The sequence below is a fragment of the Myxine glutinosa genome, chromosome 7 (assembly GCF_964187855.1).
Source record: "Myxine glutinosa chromosome 7, kmMyxGlut1.1, whole genome shotgun sequence".
Lineage (NCBI taxonomy): Eukaryota > Metazoa > Chordata > Myxini > Myxiniformes > Myxinidae > Myxine > Myxine glutinosa.
The window spans coordinates 40,437,576-40,452,910 of NC_136267.1; the positions used below are offsets into that span (position 1 = coordinate 40,437,576).

Below are 15,335 nucleotides of genomic sequence, written 5' to 3' on the forward strand. Positions count from 1 at the left end.
TGTTGGATGAGTACTTGCACCCTTCTACATAAACAGACCAAATGAGAACTTCCAAATCATAATTGGAGCTCATGGTAAGATAATTAAATAAATTTTAAAATACTCCGCTCTTTCCGTCCCCCCAACTCCTACAGGGACTCTGGGTATCTTTATGGCAACACTTTTCTCTCCGCACTTAAGGAATTCCCTTATATCCATGGATGCCAACCAATGGGGTTTATCCATGCTCTATCCTATAAATGCTGACATTCAAGCAAGGAAGCATCACATACCATTTAAAAAAAAGTATTTGGTACGACGCAATTGGTGTCAAATCACTGACCTACGAGACCCAGAGCAGACGCTCTATCTCTGAGCATCCGCCGAGTGTTAATACTAGCAAAACTCCCGAGTACACAGAGAGTTCCTTTTCTCGGCCTTTAAAGGATTTCAAGTTCACAGATTTGCTGCTTGTTTGCCTCATATGGCAGTTTGGTTATCAAGTGACGATTATTCACCCAAAGTCCTCACCCCGCAGATGCTTCCGGCCGACTTACCAGGACCAGCTCGTATGCAATGACCCATGGTATCTCTCAGTGGCTCATCTCGTTCAACGTCATACTGGATCAGTTCAAACGGGATGAACATCTGTGAGATGGTTTAAATAAGTTCAAATAAGACCGAGAGGTAAATGACCAAATAGGCAGGACATTACACCATGAAATTGAGTGGTGCAGGGGGTTGGCCAATCAAGAGGTAATGACCAAATAGGCAGGACATTACACCAGGAAATTGAGTGGTGCAGGGGGGTTGGCCAATCAAGAGGTAATGACCAAATAGGCAGGACATTACACCAGGAAATTGAGTGGTGCAGGGGGTTGGCCAACCAAGAGGTAATGACCAAATAGGCAGGATATTACACCAGGAAATTGAGTGGTGCAGGGGGTTGGCCAATCAAGAGGTAATGACCAAATCGGCAGGACATTACACCAGGAAATTGAGTGGTGCAGGGGGTTGGCCAACCAAGAGGTAATGACCAAATAGGCAGGACATTACACCAGGAAATTGAGTGGTGCAGGGGGTTGGCCAACCAAGAGGTAATGACCAAATAGGCAGGATATTACACCAGGAAATTGAGTGGTGCAGGGGGTTGGCCAATCAAGAGGTAATGACCAAATCGGCAGGACATTACACCAGGAAATTGAGTGGTGCAGGGGGTTGGCCAACCAAGAGGTAATGACCAAATAGGCAGGACATTACACCAGGAAATTGAGTGGTGCAGGGGGTTGGCCAACCAAGAGGTAATGACCAAATAGGCAGGACATTACACCAGGAAATTGAGTGGTGCAGGGGGTTGGCCAACCAAGAGGTAATGACCAAATAGGCAGGATATTACACCAGGAAATTGAGTGGTGCAGGGGGTTGGCCAATCAAGAGGTAATGACCAAATCGGCAGGACATTACACCAGGAAATTGAGTGGTGCAGGGGGTTGGCCAACCAAGAGGTAATGACCAAATAGGCAGGATATTACACCAGGAAATTGAGTGGTGCAGGGGGTTGGCCAACCAAGAGGTAATGACCAAATAGGCAGGACATTGCACCAGGAAATTGAGTGGTGCAGGGGGTTGGCCACCCAAGAGGTAATGACCAAATAGGCAGGACATTACACCAGGAAATTTAGTGGTGCAGGGGGTTGGCCAATCAAGAGGTAATGACCAAATAGGCAGGACATTACACCAGGAAATTTAGTGGTGCAGGGGGTTGGCCAACCAAGAGGTAATGACCAAATAGGCAGGACATTACACCAGGAAATTGAGTGGTGCAGGGGGTTGGCCAATCAAGAGGTAATGACCAAATAGGCAGGACATTACACCAGGAAATTGAGTGGTGCAGGGGGTTGGCCAACCAAGAGGTAATGACCAAATAGGCAGGACATTGCACCAGGAAATTGAGTGGTGCAGGGGGTTGGCCAATCAAGAGGTAATGACCAAATAGGCAGGATATTACACCAGGAAATTGAGTGGTGCAGGGGGTTGGCCAACCAAGAGGTAATGACCAAATAGGCAGGACATTGCACCAGGAAATTGAGTGGTGCAGGGGGTTGGCCAACCAAGAGGTAATGACCAAATAGGCAGGACATTGCACCAGGAAATTGAGTGGTGCAGGGGGTTGGCCACCCAAGAGGTAATGACCAAATAGGCAGGACATTACACCAGGAAATTGAGTGGTGCAGGGGGTTGGCCAACCAAGAGGTTGACCAGAAAAATTGCCACATCCAATCACATTCATATAAGTGCAATGAGAGAGAGAGAAAAAAAAATCGCTTTCACTACTGGAATCAGACATGCCGATCAAGGGCACATTTTGATTGGAGAATCAATGTTGCAGTACCTTGGTGAGAAAAGAACTCTTGCCTATGGAGCCCAGCTTTCCCTGGAAGTTCACGAATGCCACGTTGCCCTCGGTGGCCGCGTACAGCTCACACATGCGAATATTCCCGAAACGTTGGACGAATTCTTGCCACACGTCGGCGCGCAGACCATTTCCAATAGCTAAACGCACGGTATGCTCCCGGTCATCTGCATGCTAAAAAAAGGGGATGGAAGGTCCAGGTTATTGCACTCTAGGAAAGAATTTGCTTCACTTGAAACGACAATAGTGGGAGGAAAACATTCATTTTAGGGGCATTACATTTTTCATGTTCTTGTTGCAATGATCTCAGGTTCATGGAGGAGCGAAAACATGTCACGTATATAGGACAAAAAAATTTGTAGACGTCAGTATACCTTAATAGTAAATCTGGGATGTGGGAATTTAATCTGGATTTATTGTCTCAATCTGGATATATGCGGGCAAGGGGGTTAACAAGGAGAGATGCAGAAAATATGGGAAAATGGAGAAGATTGTCATGGGGACCGCAAGGCTAACCCCCGCTCTAGCAGGGAAAATGGCCTTAAAATGCATGTTGTTGTGTGTTGTTGTTGTGCCAGGGTTTTCCTTTTTTCAGCCAGGAAGCAAGAGTGGCAGAGGAGAAAGGTTGAGTAGAAAATTAGTTGTCACGAGCTCCAGTTTGGAAGATGTTCCAGTTGCACAAATCGGGGTTGGTACAGATTTTGTCCGACCCAATGAGTCAGGCAAGTCACATTGGCGGGACAAGATAAGTTGAGCCGGGAGTGGGGTATGTGAGGGGTGGACGGGACGAGCTGGTTGAGCCGGGGTGATGGGACTGACTGGGAGGATGGAGCGTGATGGGATGGGTGGGTTGAGCTGGGACGGACAGCGTAGTCAGGGCAGGCGGGATGGACGGGATATGTAGGTTGAGCCGGGGTGGACGGGAAGGATGAGATGGCCAGGGGGATGGGTGGGTCGGGCCGGGGCGGAATGGACAGAATGAGCTGGGTGGGATGGCTCTGAGGGGACGGCATGGGTGGGAAGGGGGGAGAGCTGGGAATCTCGCCGGGGAGGGGGGGGGGCAGGAAAGCTGGGGCTGTGGAGCTGGGTGGGCAGAGGAGCTTGGGAACTCGGTGAGAGGTTGGGGAATTAGGTGGGTGGGGAGAGATTTTGAACTGGGCAGGTGGGAGGAACTTGTTGAGAACTGGTTTGGAGGAGGGGAGGTGGGAGATGCCAGTTTGTCATGCTTGTTGAAGCAGATCGTCCCTACTACTGGGCCCTAACCCTAATAGTTCCAACGCAAAATATTTGTCTCATCATGCTTTTGTAATTAATGTGAAAGTACTGGTCGTGGATTTTAAAAATGGAAACACTAACAGAATGGCACTTGAGCCTTGGAGTATTGGGCCACCTCATGCATCCAGGATGGTATGGATACGACATGGCATGGAGTCAAGAATGGTCTCAAATTGTTCTGCAGGAATATGGCACTGTTCTTCGTCGGTTTGATGGAGGTGGAAACCCAACTTAGACAGCACTCCAGGCAATCCCCCAAGTGCTCTATGGGATTGAGGACCGGCGATTGGGAGGGCCATGGAAGATGGAAAACTTCTTCCTCGTGCTCCTCAAACCACCCGATGACAACACGTGCTCTGCGGACTGGAGAATTATATCGTCCTGAAAGGGACCCCTCCCAGCAGGGAAGAAATGCTGTATCGTGGTTTGCAGATGATCGCTCAGGATGGTAACTTAGCGCGCTGCATCAACCCTGTCTTCTAATGGAATGAGTATATCCAGGCCATGCCAGGAAAGCATGCCCGGAACCATTATGGAATCACCAGAACCTTGTACTTTTGGAACCAGGCATTCGGGGATGTGGAGCTCCCTGGGCTGTCACCACACGTGCACATGTCCATTAGTTGAGAACATGGTGAAAGACGACTCATCAGTCCATAACACATTCATTCCTCCACTGCTCGACAGTCCATTGCCTATGCTCCTTACACCACTGGACTCGCAAGCAGGCATTGCCAGGTGTCCACGTGTTACGAGCAACATGTGCATAGCAACCCGGCTATGGTATCCCATGCTGTGAAGTTCCCTTCAGTCAGTTGTTTGATGATACAGGATGCTCATGACCCACATTGAACTCCGCACACACTTTGTCCGCCATTGCTCTCCCGTTTCACATTGCAGTCCGGACGAATGCCTGTGCATCACGCTTGTCGCATCTCGCTTATTATATAATAATATTCAATAATAATACTCAATATATACTCAGGTGTCATATCCGTATATACTCGTGTACAAGTCGAGTTTTTGAGATGATTTTCACGGCCTAAACTTCGGGGGTCGTCTTATGCACGAGTACTGTTTTGTGGGATGATTCTGCAAGTTATAAACAAGGAAAAAAAAGTCATAGGAAACAGTAGTCTGGGTAGTCTGGGTAGGTCAAAAGTCTGAGTCGGTAGTCCGGGAAAGTCTGGGTAGGTCAAAAATGACAAAGGAACATGATGGATGAGGATGACCACACTCGTCATGTTCATGCCTGGTAGCCGCCATTTTGTATCCTCTACAGGCATGATAGAGAGAAACACAAGACCAGAAATTACCTGGTGAGTGAGTCCTCCCGGGATGAGGGCAATATCCGTATTCTGAGATCGAACAGCACGTTTTACTTTGTGTACGAGATGAGACTTAAACATGTCCCACACCGATAGGCATTATATGCTATAATACAACAGTGTTAATTTATTATTAAAACTATTATAATGTGGCGGACACAAGGGGCAATAATTCCGCGCACCAGTGGGTGGCGCGAGCGTCCAGGCGGGGAACTAAAAGGCATGCCCCGCCTTTCGACCGATCGGCCATGCCCGGGCGCAAGGCGTGGCCTCGGGACATATATGCGGGCTCTAAGCTCAAGCCCGCCCAGTGCTGAAGTGCGAGCTCTGAATAAAGACTCTTGTTGTACCAACGCGTTGTGGCCTACCTCTCTGGCAATCGAGTCGTGTGTGCGCAGCACCACACTGGTGATCCCGATTGGTTCAGCCGTTGCTGACCCCCGAACGTGCCATGGCTACCAACGCCGTCGCAGTCAAACTCCCGGAGTTTTGGGAAGTGCAAGCCGACGTTTGGTTTGTGCAGGCCGAAGCTCAATTTCAGCTCCGAGGCATCACGGCGGACGAGACCCGGTACTACGACGTGGTCGCCGCCCTCGGGCCCGGTACTGCCGCCCGAGTCGTGTCCATCCTTCGGCGCCCGCCGGGCGACCACAAGTACGAGGCGCTCAAACATCTCCTCCTCGCCACGTTCGGGCTCACAGAGATCGAATGGGCCGACCGCCTCCTGGACCTTCCCGCCCTCGGTGACACACGACCATCCGTCCGGATGGATTTCATGCTGTCTCTGCTTGGGGACCAGCGCCCGGATTTCTTGTTCCGCGCACTCTTCCTCCGCCAGCTACCGATACAGGTGCGCCTCGCGCTGGCCGGTTCCAAACTAACGGAACCCCGCGCCCTGGCCGGAGAGGCCGACAAGTTTTTCGCAGCCTGCGACACGCGGTCGATTTACGGTGCTGCCGTAGTGGCTCCCGGTGAGGAGGCTCCAGCGCCCCCGGCTTCCCTCGTGGCCGCTGCTGCGCCCCGCCCACTACCGCCGCCGCCACCACCACCGCCGCAATCCTGGTGCTACTACCATGCCAGGTTCGGCCACAAGGCTAAAACGTGCCGCCCGCCGTGTTCTTTTGATGGGTCGGGAAACGACCTGGCCGGCGCTCACTTGCGGCCCTGAGCGTCGGCCATTCCGGCAGCCTCCTGTTCATCACGGACACCTTGTCCGGTCGCCGTTTTCTTTGCGACACAGGAGCGCAGGTAAGCGTCCTCCCTGCCTCCACGTCCGACAAGCAAACCGCGGGCCGGGGCCCCGCTTTGCTTGCGGCCAACGGTACACCCATCCGCACATTCGGGAAGCGTTGCCTCTCACTGCGGTTCGGAGGGCAGCGCTTTCAATGGTCGTTCGTTACCGCCAGCGTGCCAATGGCCCTGCTCGGCGAGGACTTCCTATGTGCGCATGGGCTGTTGGTCGACGTTAAGCGCAGACGTCTCGTCCAGGCCGAAACCTTCAGCTCGCTCGCTTGTTCGCTGAGCGGCTCGTTGAGCAGCTCGCTGAGCGGCTCACTGAGCGGCTTGCTAAGCGGCTTGCTGAAAGGTTCCCGCCCGGCGAGGTTAGTCTGCACGCTTCCGGCAGCGGACGAGTTTACCCACCTCCTCGCCAGTTTCCCGGCCCTCACGCGGCCCACCTTCTCAGCGTGGCCGTCAAACACGGGGTGGAGCACCATATCCCCACGGTCGGGCCGCCGGTCTACGCCCGGGCACGCCGACTCGACCCCACGAAGCTCGCCGTGGCGAAAGCGGAGTTCGCCACGCTGGAACGGCTGGGGATCGTACGGCGCTCCAACAGCGCTTGGGCTCTCCTCTGCACATTGTGCCGAAGCCCGGCGGCCGTGCGGTGACTACCGCCGGCTCAATGATGCCACCACCCCCGACCGCTACCCGGTCCCGCATATCCAGGACTTTTCCGCCCGGTTGGCGAACACGACCATGTTCTCCAAGGTGGACCTCATCCGGGGCTACCACCAGGTCCCCGTCCAACCAGACGATGTCCCAAAGACGGCCGTCATCACCCCTTTCGGCCTCTTTGAGTTCCTGCGAATGCCTTTTGGGTTGAAGAATGCGGCCCAGGCGTTCCAACGGCTCATGGACAGCGTCTTGCGTGACTTACCTTTCATCTATGTCTACCTGGACGACATCCTAGTCGCGAGCGCGTCCCGGGAGGAGCACCTGCTCCACCTCCGCACGCTTTTCGAACGCCTGGGCCAGCATGGCCTGATCATCAACCCCGCAAAGTGCCGTTTCGGCGTCGCCGCCATCGACTTCTTGGGGCACCGCATCACCAGGCACGGGGCCATCCCTTTACCGGCCAAGGTGGAGGCGGTCAAGGATTTCCCACGCCCCCGCACGATCAAGGGGCTCCAGGAGTTCCTGGGCATGGGAAATTTTTACCACCGCTTCGTGCCCCACGTCGCCCAGCTCCTCCGCCCCCTGCACGAGGCCCTCTGGGGCAAGCCGGGCAAAGGTGACATCGCCTGGTCGGAGCCGATGGCCACGGCGTTTGCAGGCACAAAGCTGGCCCTGGCCAACGCCACCATGCTGGCGCACCCGGTGCCCGATGCACCGATCGCCCTCACCACCGACGCGTTGGACTACGCGGTGGGCGTGGTGCACGAGCAGTGGGTGAGTGGTGCTTGGCAGCCGCTGGCATTTTTTAGCCGGCAACTTCGCCCGCACGAACGCCGCTATAGCACCTTCGACCGCGAGCTGCTCGGGCTCCACCTGGCGATCCGACACTTCCGCCATCTGCTCGAGGGCCGCCCGTTCACGGCTTTCGTCGACCACAAGCCCCTTGTGTTCACGATGGCCAAGGTCGCTGAGCCATGGTCGGCACGGCAGCAGCGTCACCTCTATGCCGTGTCCGAGTACACGACGGACATCCGTCACGTCGCGGGTAAAGACAACCCGGTGGCGGATTGCCTTTCCCGGTCCGTCGCGCACACGGTCTACCTCGGGATCGACTATGCCCGGATGGTGGAGGACCAGACCGCTGACCCCGGCGTCCAGGCCTTGCGGACCGCCGTCACGGGCCTCCGCGTCACCGAGGTGCCATTCGACGTCGCGGGCGCGGCCCTCCTGTGCGACGTCTCCCTCGGCCGGCCTCACCCCATCGTGCCGCTGGCTGGCAGCGCACGGTTTTTGACGCCATCCACGGCCTGTCCCACCTGGGCACGAAGGCCTCCCAGAAGCTCGTCGCGGCGAAGTTCGTCTGGCATGGCTTCAGGAAGGACGTCCGCGACTGGGCCAGGACGTGCCTCGCGTGCCAGCGCGCAAAGGTCCACTGCCACACCCAGGCCCCGTTGGCCCCGTTTACGGTGCCCGAGCGTCGGTTCGACCATGTCCATGTCGACTTGGTGGGACCTCTGCCCCCCTCGCGGGGGTTCACCCACTTCCTCACCATGGTGGACCGCACCACACGGTGGCCGGAGGCCGTGCCATTGGCGGCGACGTCTGCGGCTGATGTGGCGCAAGCCTTCATCGCCACTTGGGTTGCCCGGTTCGGTGCCCCCTCGGACATCTCGTCCGACCGCGGCCCCCAGTTCACCTCGGAGCTCTGGGGCGCGGTGGCGTAAGGGCTCGGCATCCAACTGCACTGCACCACGGCCTACCACCCCCAGGTCAATGGCCTGTGCGAGCGCTTTCATCGCTCGATGAAGGCCGCGCTCCGGGCCAGCCTCTGCGACGGCAGCTGGGCCGACAGGCTCCCCTGGGTCCTGCTGGGCCTCAGGACGGCGCCCAAGGACGACCTGCGCGCGTCCTCGGCGGAGCTGGTCTTCGGGCAACCACTGCGGGTACCGGGCGAATTTATCCCCGACTCCACGACTCCTTGATCCGCTGCGCAACGGCGCTCCACCCTGCAGGAGACCGCACGGAGCTTCGCCCCGGTGCCGACGGCACACCACGGTTGCCCGTCCTCCCACGTCACCCCGGAGCTTCGCACGGCGGAATACGTCTTCGTCCGGCACGACGCCCACCGGGCACCGCTATGGCCCCCGTACGACGGGCCCTTCCGCGTGCTGGAGACTGGGGACAAATATTTCACCGTCGACATCGGCGGTGCCCCGGATCGTATCTCAGTGGACCGCCTCAAGCCGGCCCACCTCGATCTGGACCATCCGCCGCAAGCAGCTCTGCCTCCGCATCGAGGCCGCCCCCCGGCGGTCAGACCCCGGCACCCCTCAGCCCCGCCGTCTCGCTACCCCCCAGCCCTGCACGCATCGCCAGGGGGCGTTTCGGTTGGGTCATCCGGCTTCCCCGCAAGCTCACCCTTCAGGTGCGCAGGAATTCTGGGGGGGCGCGTGTGGCGGGCACAAGGGGCAATAATTCCGCGCACCAGTGGGTGGCGCGAGCGTCCAGGCGGGGAACTAAAAGGCATGCCCCGCCTTTCGACCGAACGGCCACACCCGGGGGCAAGGCGTGGCCTCGGGACATATATGCGGGCTCTAAGCTCGAGCCCGCCCAGTGCTGAAGTGCGAGCTCTGAATAAAGACTTGTTGTAGCAACGCGTTGTGGGCTACCTCTCTGGCAACCGAGTCGTGTGTGCGCAGCACCACAATAATTACTATTAGTAATAATAAATTAATACTGTTAAATACGGTTAAATACATTCGGATTCATTTTCAATAAGGAAGTGAGTCTTCATCGGCGACAGAGACTAGTACCGGTAGAATAACTCGGACACCACTTCCTGGTTCGTGATTCTTAGAAATGCCGAGTCCTGCGCACACTAGCGGTACACAGATCGACAATAATCAGTAATGCAATATCTATCTATAATTCCAGTAATCTCTGTGTGTATGTGTGTGTGTCTGTGTGTGTGTGTGTGTGTGTCTGTGTGTGTGTGTGTGTGTGTGTGTGTGTGTGTGTTTGTCTGTGACTGCTGTTTCTCGACAACCACGGGTCCGATCTAATTGAAACTTGCCAGGTATATTGCTGGGGACCCGAGGATGTGCCTTTTCAAGGTTTGAAATTAATCGGACAAGTGGTTCCCAAGGTATGGTCACCGTACTCGCAAGCCGTTCGCTTTGGCTTTGCGAATGGACCAAACCATTTCATGTAAATAGAGGGGGGGGGGGGGTTCTACCGTACTCGCAAGCCGTTCGCTTTGGCTTTGCGAATGGACCAAACCATTTCATGTAAATAGAGGGGGGGGGGGGGTTCTGTGGTCGTTACTGCCACGTGGTTTCAAAGTTTTTTTTTGTTGTTGTTGTTTGCACGCATTTTTTTTTTGCACGCACGTACGGGCAAGCACGTATGGGCAAGCACGTACGTGCGGGCACGCCCTAGTGATCTAAATTCTAAACAAACGACCAGACAAAAAACATGGATGATGACGACATGCATAGGCTACTCATTGAAAATTGCCGTTGAATACCTTCGCCACCAAAGGTGGATGGAGGTTATGTTTTCACCACTGTCTGTCTGTTTGTTTGTGAACAAAATATCTCAAAAGGTTGTGGACGGACTCGGACAAAATTTGGCAGAGATGTAGCGTATGTGACGAGGACTAAATGATTCGATTTTGGTGAAGATTCGGATCCGGCTACTAGAATTTTAAAGTAATTCTTCACCATTGGGAGATAGGGCCAAAAACGATGCATAGCCGGATATTTCAAAAAGTTATGGATGGATTTGGACGAAACTTCATGGAGAGGTTGGACGTCCGACAAGGACAAATAGATTCGATTTTGGTGATGATCTGAATATGGATTCGGATATGAGAATTATTTAATTTTTAAGTGATTCTTCACCATTGAGGGATAGGGCCAACAACGATACATAGTGGGATATCTCAAAAAGTTATGAATGGATTTGGACAAAACTTGATGGACAGGTTGTGTGTTTGACAAGAAAGAATCGATTCAATTTTGATGAAGATCCGGATCCAGCTAGTAGAATTTTGAAAGTGTTTCTTCACCATTGAGTGATATGGCCAGCCAGGAGGAGGTATGCTCTCTACTGAGTGCCGTTCTAGTTTCTCGATGTTTCTAGTCTTGCTTGTTGGTTGGCTCACGTGCAAAGCATGCGCCTGGGAAAATATGTTAGGTAAAAAACTGGGGCCGCCTTATACACGGGATATTAGTCAGGTTCACTATGTTTTTTCGTTCAAAATCATGGTAGATTAGCAAACCTATACATTTTTGGAAACGTTATTACATGGAAAATCTGAAAATCAATGTTTACATTTGCCAATTCCGACCAATTCGATTCGACCAATTCGACCAATCGACCAATTCCATTCGACCAATTCGACCATTCGACCAATCGCTTCGATCGACCATTCGACCATTCGACTAATTAGATCGATTCGATTCGATTCGATTCATCGAATTCGATTCGATCGACCATTCGACCAATTCGATTTGCCAATCAATTTGACCGACCTTTGCTTGTGTGGAACGGACTGTGAAAACGATGCGGACTATATTGTCGGATACGACACACAGGACAGTGATGACAAACTCTAAATGGCATATTCTGTAATCGTGTATGTTTGATGCTATTGACTGCCTGTGTATATTTTGTCATTGACTGCCTGTGTATATTTTGTCATTGACTGCCTGTGTAGATGTGAAGTTATACTGACTGCATGTGTATATATGATTTTGCTGACTGCCTGTGTATGTTTGGTGATATGAATTATTGTGACACATTTTGATGTTATTAACTGCCTGTACAAAATGATAACATGTATTTGATTATGCAACTTATGGCGAATATAAAGACAGTATTTTGCAATTCAAAACCTTTGATTCGTGTCTTACCATTCCCCATAGCACTAATTTGATACTTTCATTGGATTCCTTGTCCCTGAAAATATAGGTTTAGTATATTTTTTAAAGTTTTTAGGGTAATTAGAGGCAGAAATAGAACAAAATATGTATTTTACAGTGGCCATTTTGAAAATCCAAAATGGCCGCCATACAGGTATCTCTCCAAATGTAAACATTGATTTTTAGTTTCCTTATGCTATAACCTTTCCAAAAATGTATAGGTTTGCTAATCTACCATGATTTTGAACGAAATATAATTTATTGACATAGTGAACCTGACTATATAAGTATATATGAAAAAGAGCTGACTTTTTTTGGCAAAAGGTTGGGATAGCCTTGTACTCGAGTATACACGGTACGCAATGAGAGGACTGTCAGAAAGAGATTTACATCTTTCACGCTTCGGTGACGTTGTCTTCGGTGGGGGGGTTGACTCAGCCTGTCATCCTTCCGAGGTCGGCTAATTGAGTACCAGTTCACTGGTAATTCCCTGTTTGTCGTTAAAGGCGGCAAAAAGGGTTGGCGTCAGGAAGGGCATCCGGCCGTAAAACATTGCTTCAAATAGGGGACCGAAAAACAACAACAACCACGGTTCCCGAAAAAGGCCAACCCCCGCTTTGTGGGGAAAAATGGCCTCTAAAGGTGGTTTTTTGTTACGCTTCGGTGACGTCCGTGTGGTGGCCCCATACTTTGCATGCATATTTGTTGTACGGCATGTGTACCCTGGTGTTTCTATTTTTTTGCCCACTATATTTTTCACTGAATGTCATGGTTCTATTTGTAATGCATGTAGCTAGCTCATCAATAAGCAGTAGACTACTGTTAAAAAGTCCCATGCTGGAGATGAAGGGCAAGATTAAAGATGAAGCACACAGATTTTCAAGCAATATTCATGAAATGCAAAACTATGGCTGCATGGCAAATTCTGGTGGCCAAATCTTAATTTGTACTGATCAAAAGTTGTTCAATATATAATTAGGAGCATGTCAATAGAACCAGTCAACAAGGACACACAAGCCATGGAAGTCACCTTGCGCTGGGAGCAGAGGTATCGGCAGATCTCTCCGATGTACTGTATCACAGTCACGTTATGTTTGCGGCAGTCATTCCAGAATTGGCTTGCAGAGAATTTTTTGCGCAGAACCAGTGTAGCACCTGCAAAAGAAAAGGAAGAACACTTTTAGTAAACGAGGGAGGAAGTCTTTGACAGTTCTTTGGGTCTCCTCTATTTTAATCTGAGGTTATCGTTCAGGTTACTGATGATTCATGTTTCAGTTTGAGCAGCTAATATGACCCGAAATCTTTAGACAGGATACAGCAACTCGTGAAAAATGTTTTCACTACCCAACGTGATGCAGCCACAGAGGGCGATGATGGAGGCAGCACTATGGTAGAGTGGAAGGGCTGTGTAGATCACATCGTCTTTCGTGGCCCCACATAAGTAAGGAACCCATGCGCCACGCAAAGCTCGGTCATGGCTGATGATGGCTGCCTTCGGTAGGCCTGTGCATTGGCATGACAAACATCTGAGTTAAATCACAGAGTTTCTGCTGCATTCTTGAGCACGCATTGAAAATTACCACATCTTCAAGTTCAAAAAAAGCACAACATAGTCCTCAATTGACATAATACATTTTTTAAAAACTAGAACGGCACTGGGTAGAGAGCATACACCTCCGCCAGGCTGAACAGTTTACGTTTTGTATCCCACCGATAGGTCGGATCTGGATCTGGACCTGAACCAAAAGCTAATCAGCTTGTTCTTGTCACTTACCCAAGTCATCCACCTAGTTTTGCCATAAGTCATCCACAACTTTTTATGATATCGTTTTTGGCCCTATCTCTCAATGGTGAAGAATTACTCAATTCTCATATTCGGATCTTCACCAAAATCTAATAACTTCTTCCTTGTCACACAGCCCCCCTGTCCACCAAATTTTGTCTGAATCCGTATACAACTTTTTAAAAAGATATTCTATTCACAGAAAGACAGACAGACAAACAAACAAACAAGAAATATGTCATGCGTAGCACGATATTTGCGAAATCTATAAAACAAATTTTTACCTTAAAAACAATTGGTGGTTCAATTCAGTGACCAAATATGCAAATCCTCTTTCAAGTCAATCAGATGAAAATTGATGATTTTATAAATTCAGCCTATGTTGACCTTTTGGCCTGTGGTGACCTCAAAAATAATTGGTTGTTGTGAAAAACGTTTTTAATGGTTTTTTTTAATGTGAAAAACTTCCAATTATTACATAGACTTGCCTGGACCTGTACCTGAAAACATACCTGTTGTACCAGATGTGTAGATGAAGAATAAATGCGAAGACAGCGATATCCCTTTCCTCAACGCAGGGGGCAAAGGTTCATCACTTTCGGTCTCGTAGCTTCCCAGCTCTTTCGCTCCAGGCAATGTGGCAGGTCCACCCAGCACCCAGACGGTCACTCCAGTCGCACACAACTCAGGCATAGCTTCCTCCAAGACCTCTTGCTGGCCTGAGGCATAGCCCAGCACCCACCAGGTGTTCTTGAACATGTAGTTGTGGACAATGTGACAGCAAATTGACAGTATGTGCAGCAATAGGTTAAGATGAAGGGTGGACACATGGTAGAGGACAACGGTGTTGAGGGTCCATTAGTCCATGAGGGCAGGTGCAAAACTTTTAAGTTGAGAATCAAGTTGGGGAAGTAATTCCCATTATGATTTTTACTAACATCCATGTATGACATCCATGAAAATGAATGATGGACATTTCAAATGAGTAGCTTATTGCCATTTTCGACGCCATCTTTAAAAATGGCCACCATTTTCAAGCAATATTCATGTAATTCAAAACTATGGTTGCATGGCAAATTCTGGTGGTCAAATCTTAATTTGTACTGATCAAAAGTTGTTCATTATATAATTAAGAGCATGTCAATAGAACCAGTGAAGAAGGACACACAAACTGCAGGAGGAACACGCGGCTTTAGTCTCCATCCAGGAGCTATATCACGCTACTGTCTCATAGCAGAACATAATGTTGCTACCGTGAGGCAATCGTCCAGGACCAGAGTCAATTAAATCATCCTGACCTCGGGAATCCTCGCATCCAGAAAGACAAATCATATGTTGGAGCAATTATTGGTTTACTGGAGAACGAGTGGGCAAATCCATTTGGCCACGGCCGTTCAGATCTTGTCAGAATCTCGACTGGAGTAGCTGCCACCCCCAAAGTTTTTAGCGACCTACTACATGCACTGCAGAAAGGGAAGAAGGCTTACCAGATATTGCAGGAGCTGAAGGTTTCTATGACAAAATCAAAAAGCTGAACTTGAAAGCATTTGGTGAAGTAAAGAAGAAATCTGTGAAGGGCACAAACAAGGAAATAGTTCTGAAGGCTGACAGGAGGTTGTTTGTCACTATGACACTCATTGCACAGAACTGAAAGCTTGACATGCATAACGTGGTTTGTCAACCTCTTGGGCGGGCACCATGGTCGCTGGCAAATGTTGATGGTACTCTTAAGAAAA

The 15,335-nt window shown here is 50.8% G+C and overlaps 1 protein-coding gene across 2 annotated transcripts in view; it reads right to left on the bottom strand.

Annotated features, from left to right (window-relative positions):
- Window positions 1–15,335, bottom strand: part of LOC137431156 (long-chain fatty acid transport protein 2) — a 64,681-nt gene that overhangs the window by 16,055 nt on the left and 33,291 nt on the right. For both annotated transcript variants that reach the window (XM_068122163.2, XM_068122162.2), the window contains exons 2-6: window positions 14,112–14,318; window positions 13,161–13,319; window positions 12,847–12,971; window positions 2,372–2,566; window positions 537–627 (exon numbers count right to left, since the gene is read on the bottom strand). In XM_068122163.2, the coding sequence (XP_067978264.1) occupies window positions 537–627; window positions 2,372–2,566; window positions 12,847–12,971; window positions 13,161–13,319; window positions 14,112–14,318 (777 nt within the window). The remainder of the gene's footprint in view (window positions 1–536; window positions 628–2,371; window positions 2,567–12,846; window positions 12,972–13,160; window positions 13,320–14,111; window positions 14,319–15,335) is intronic.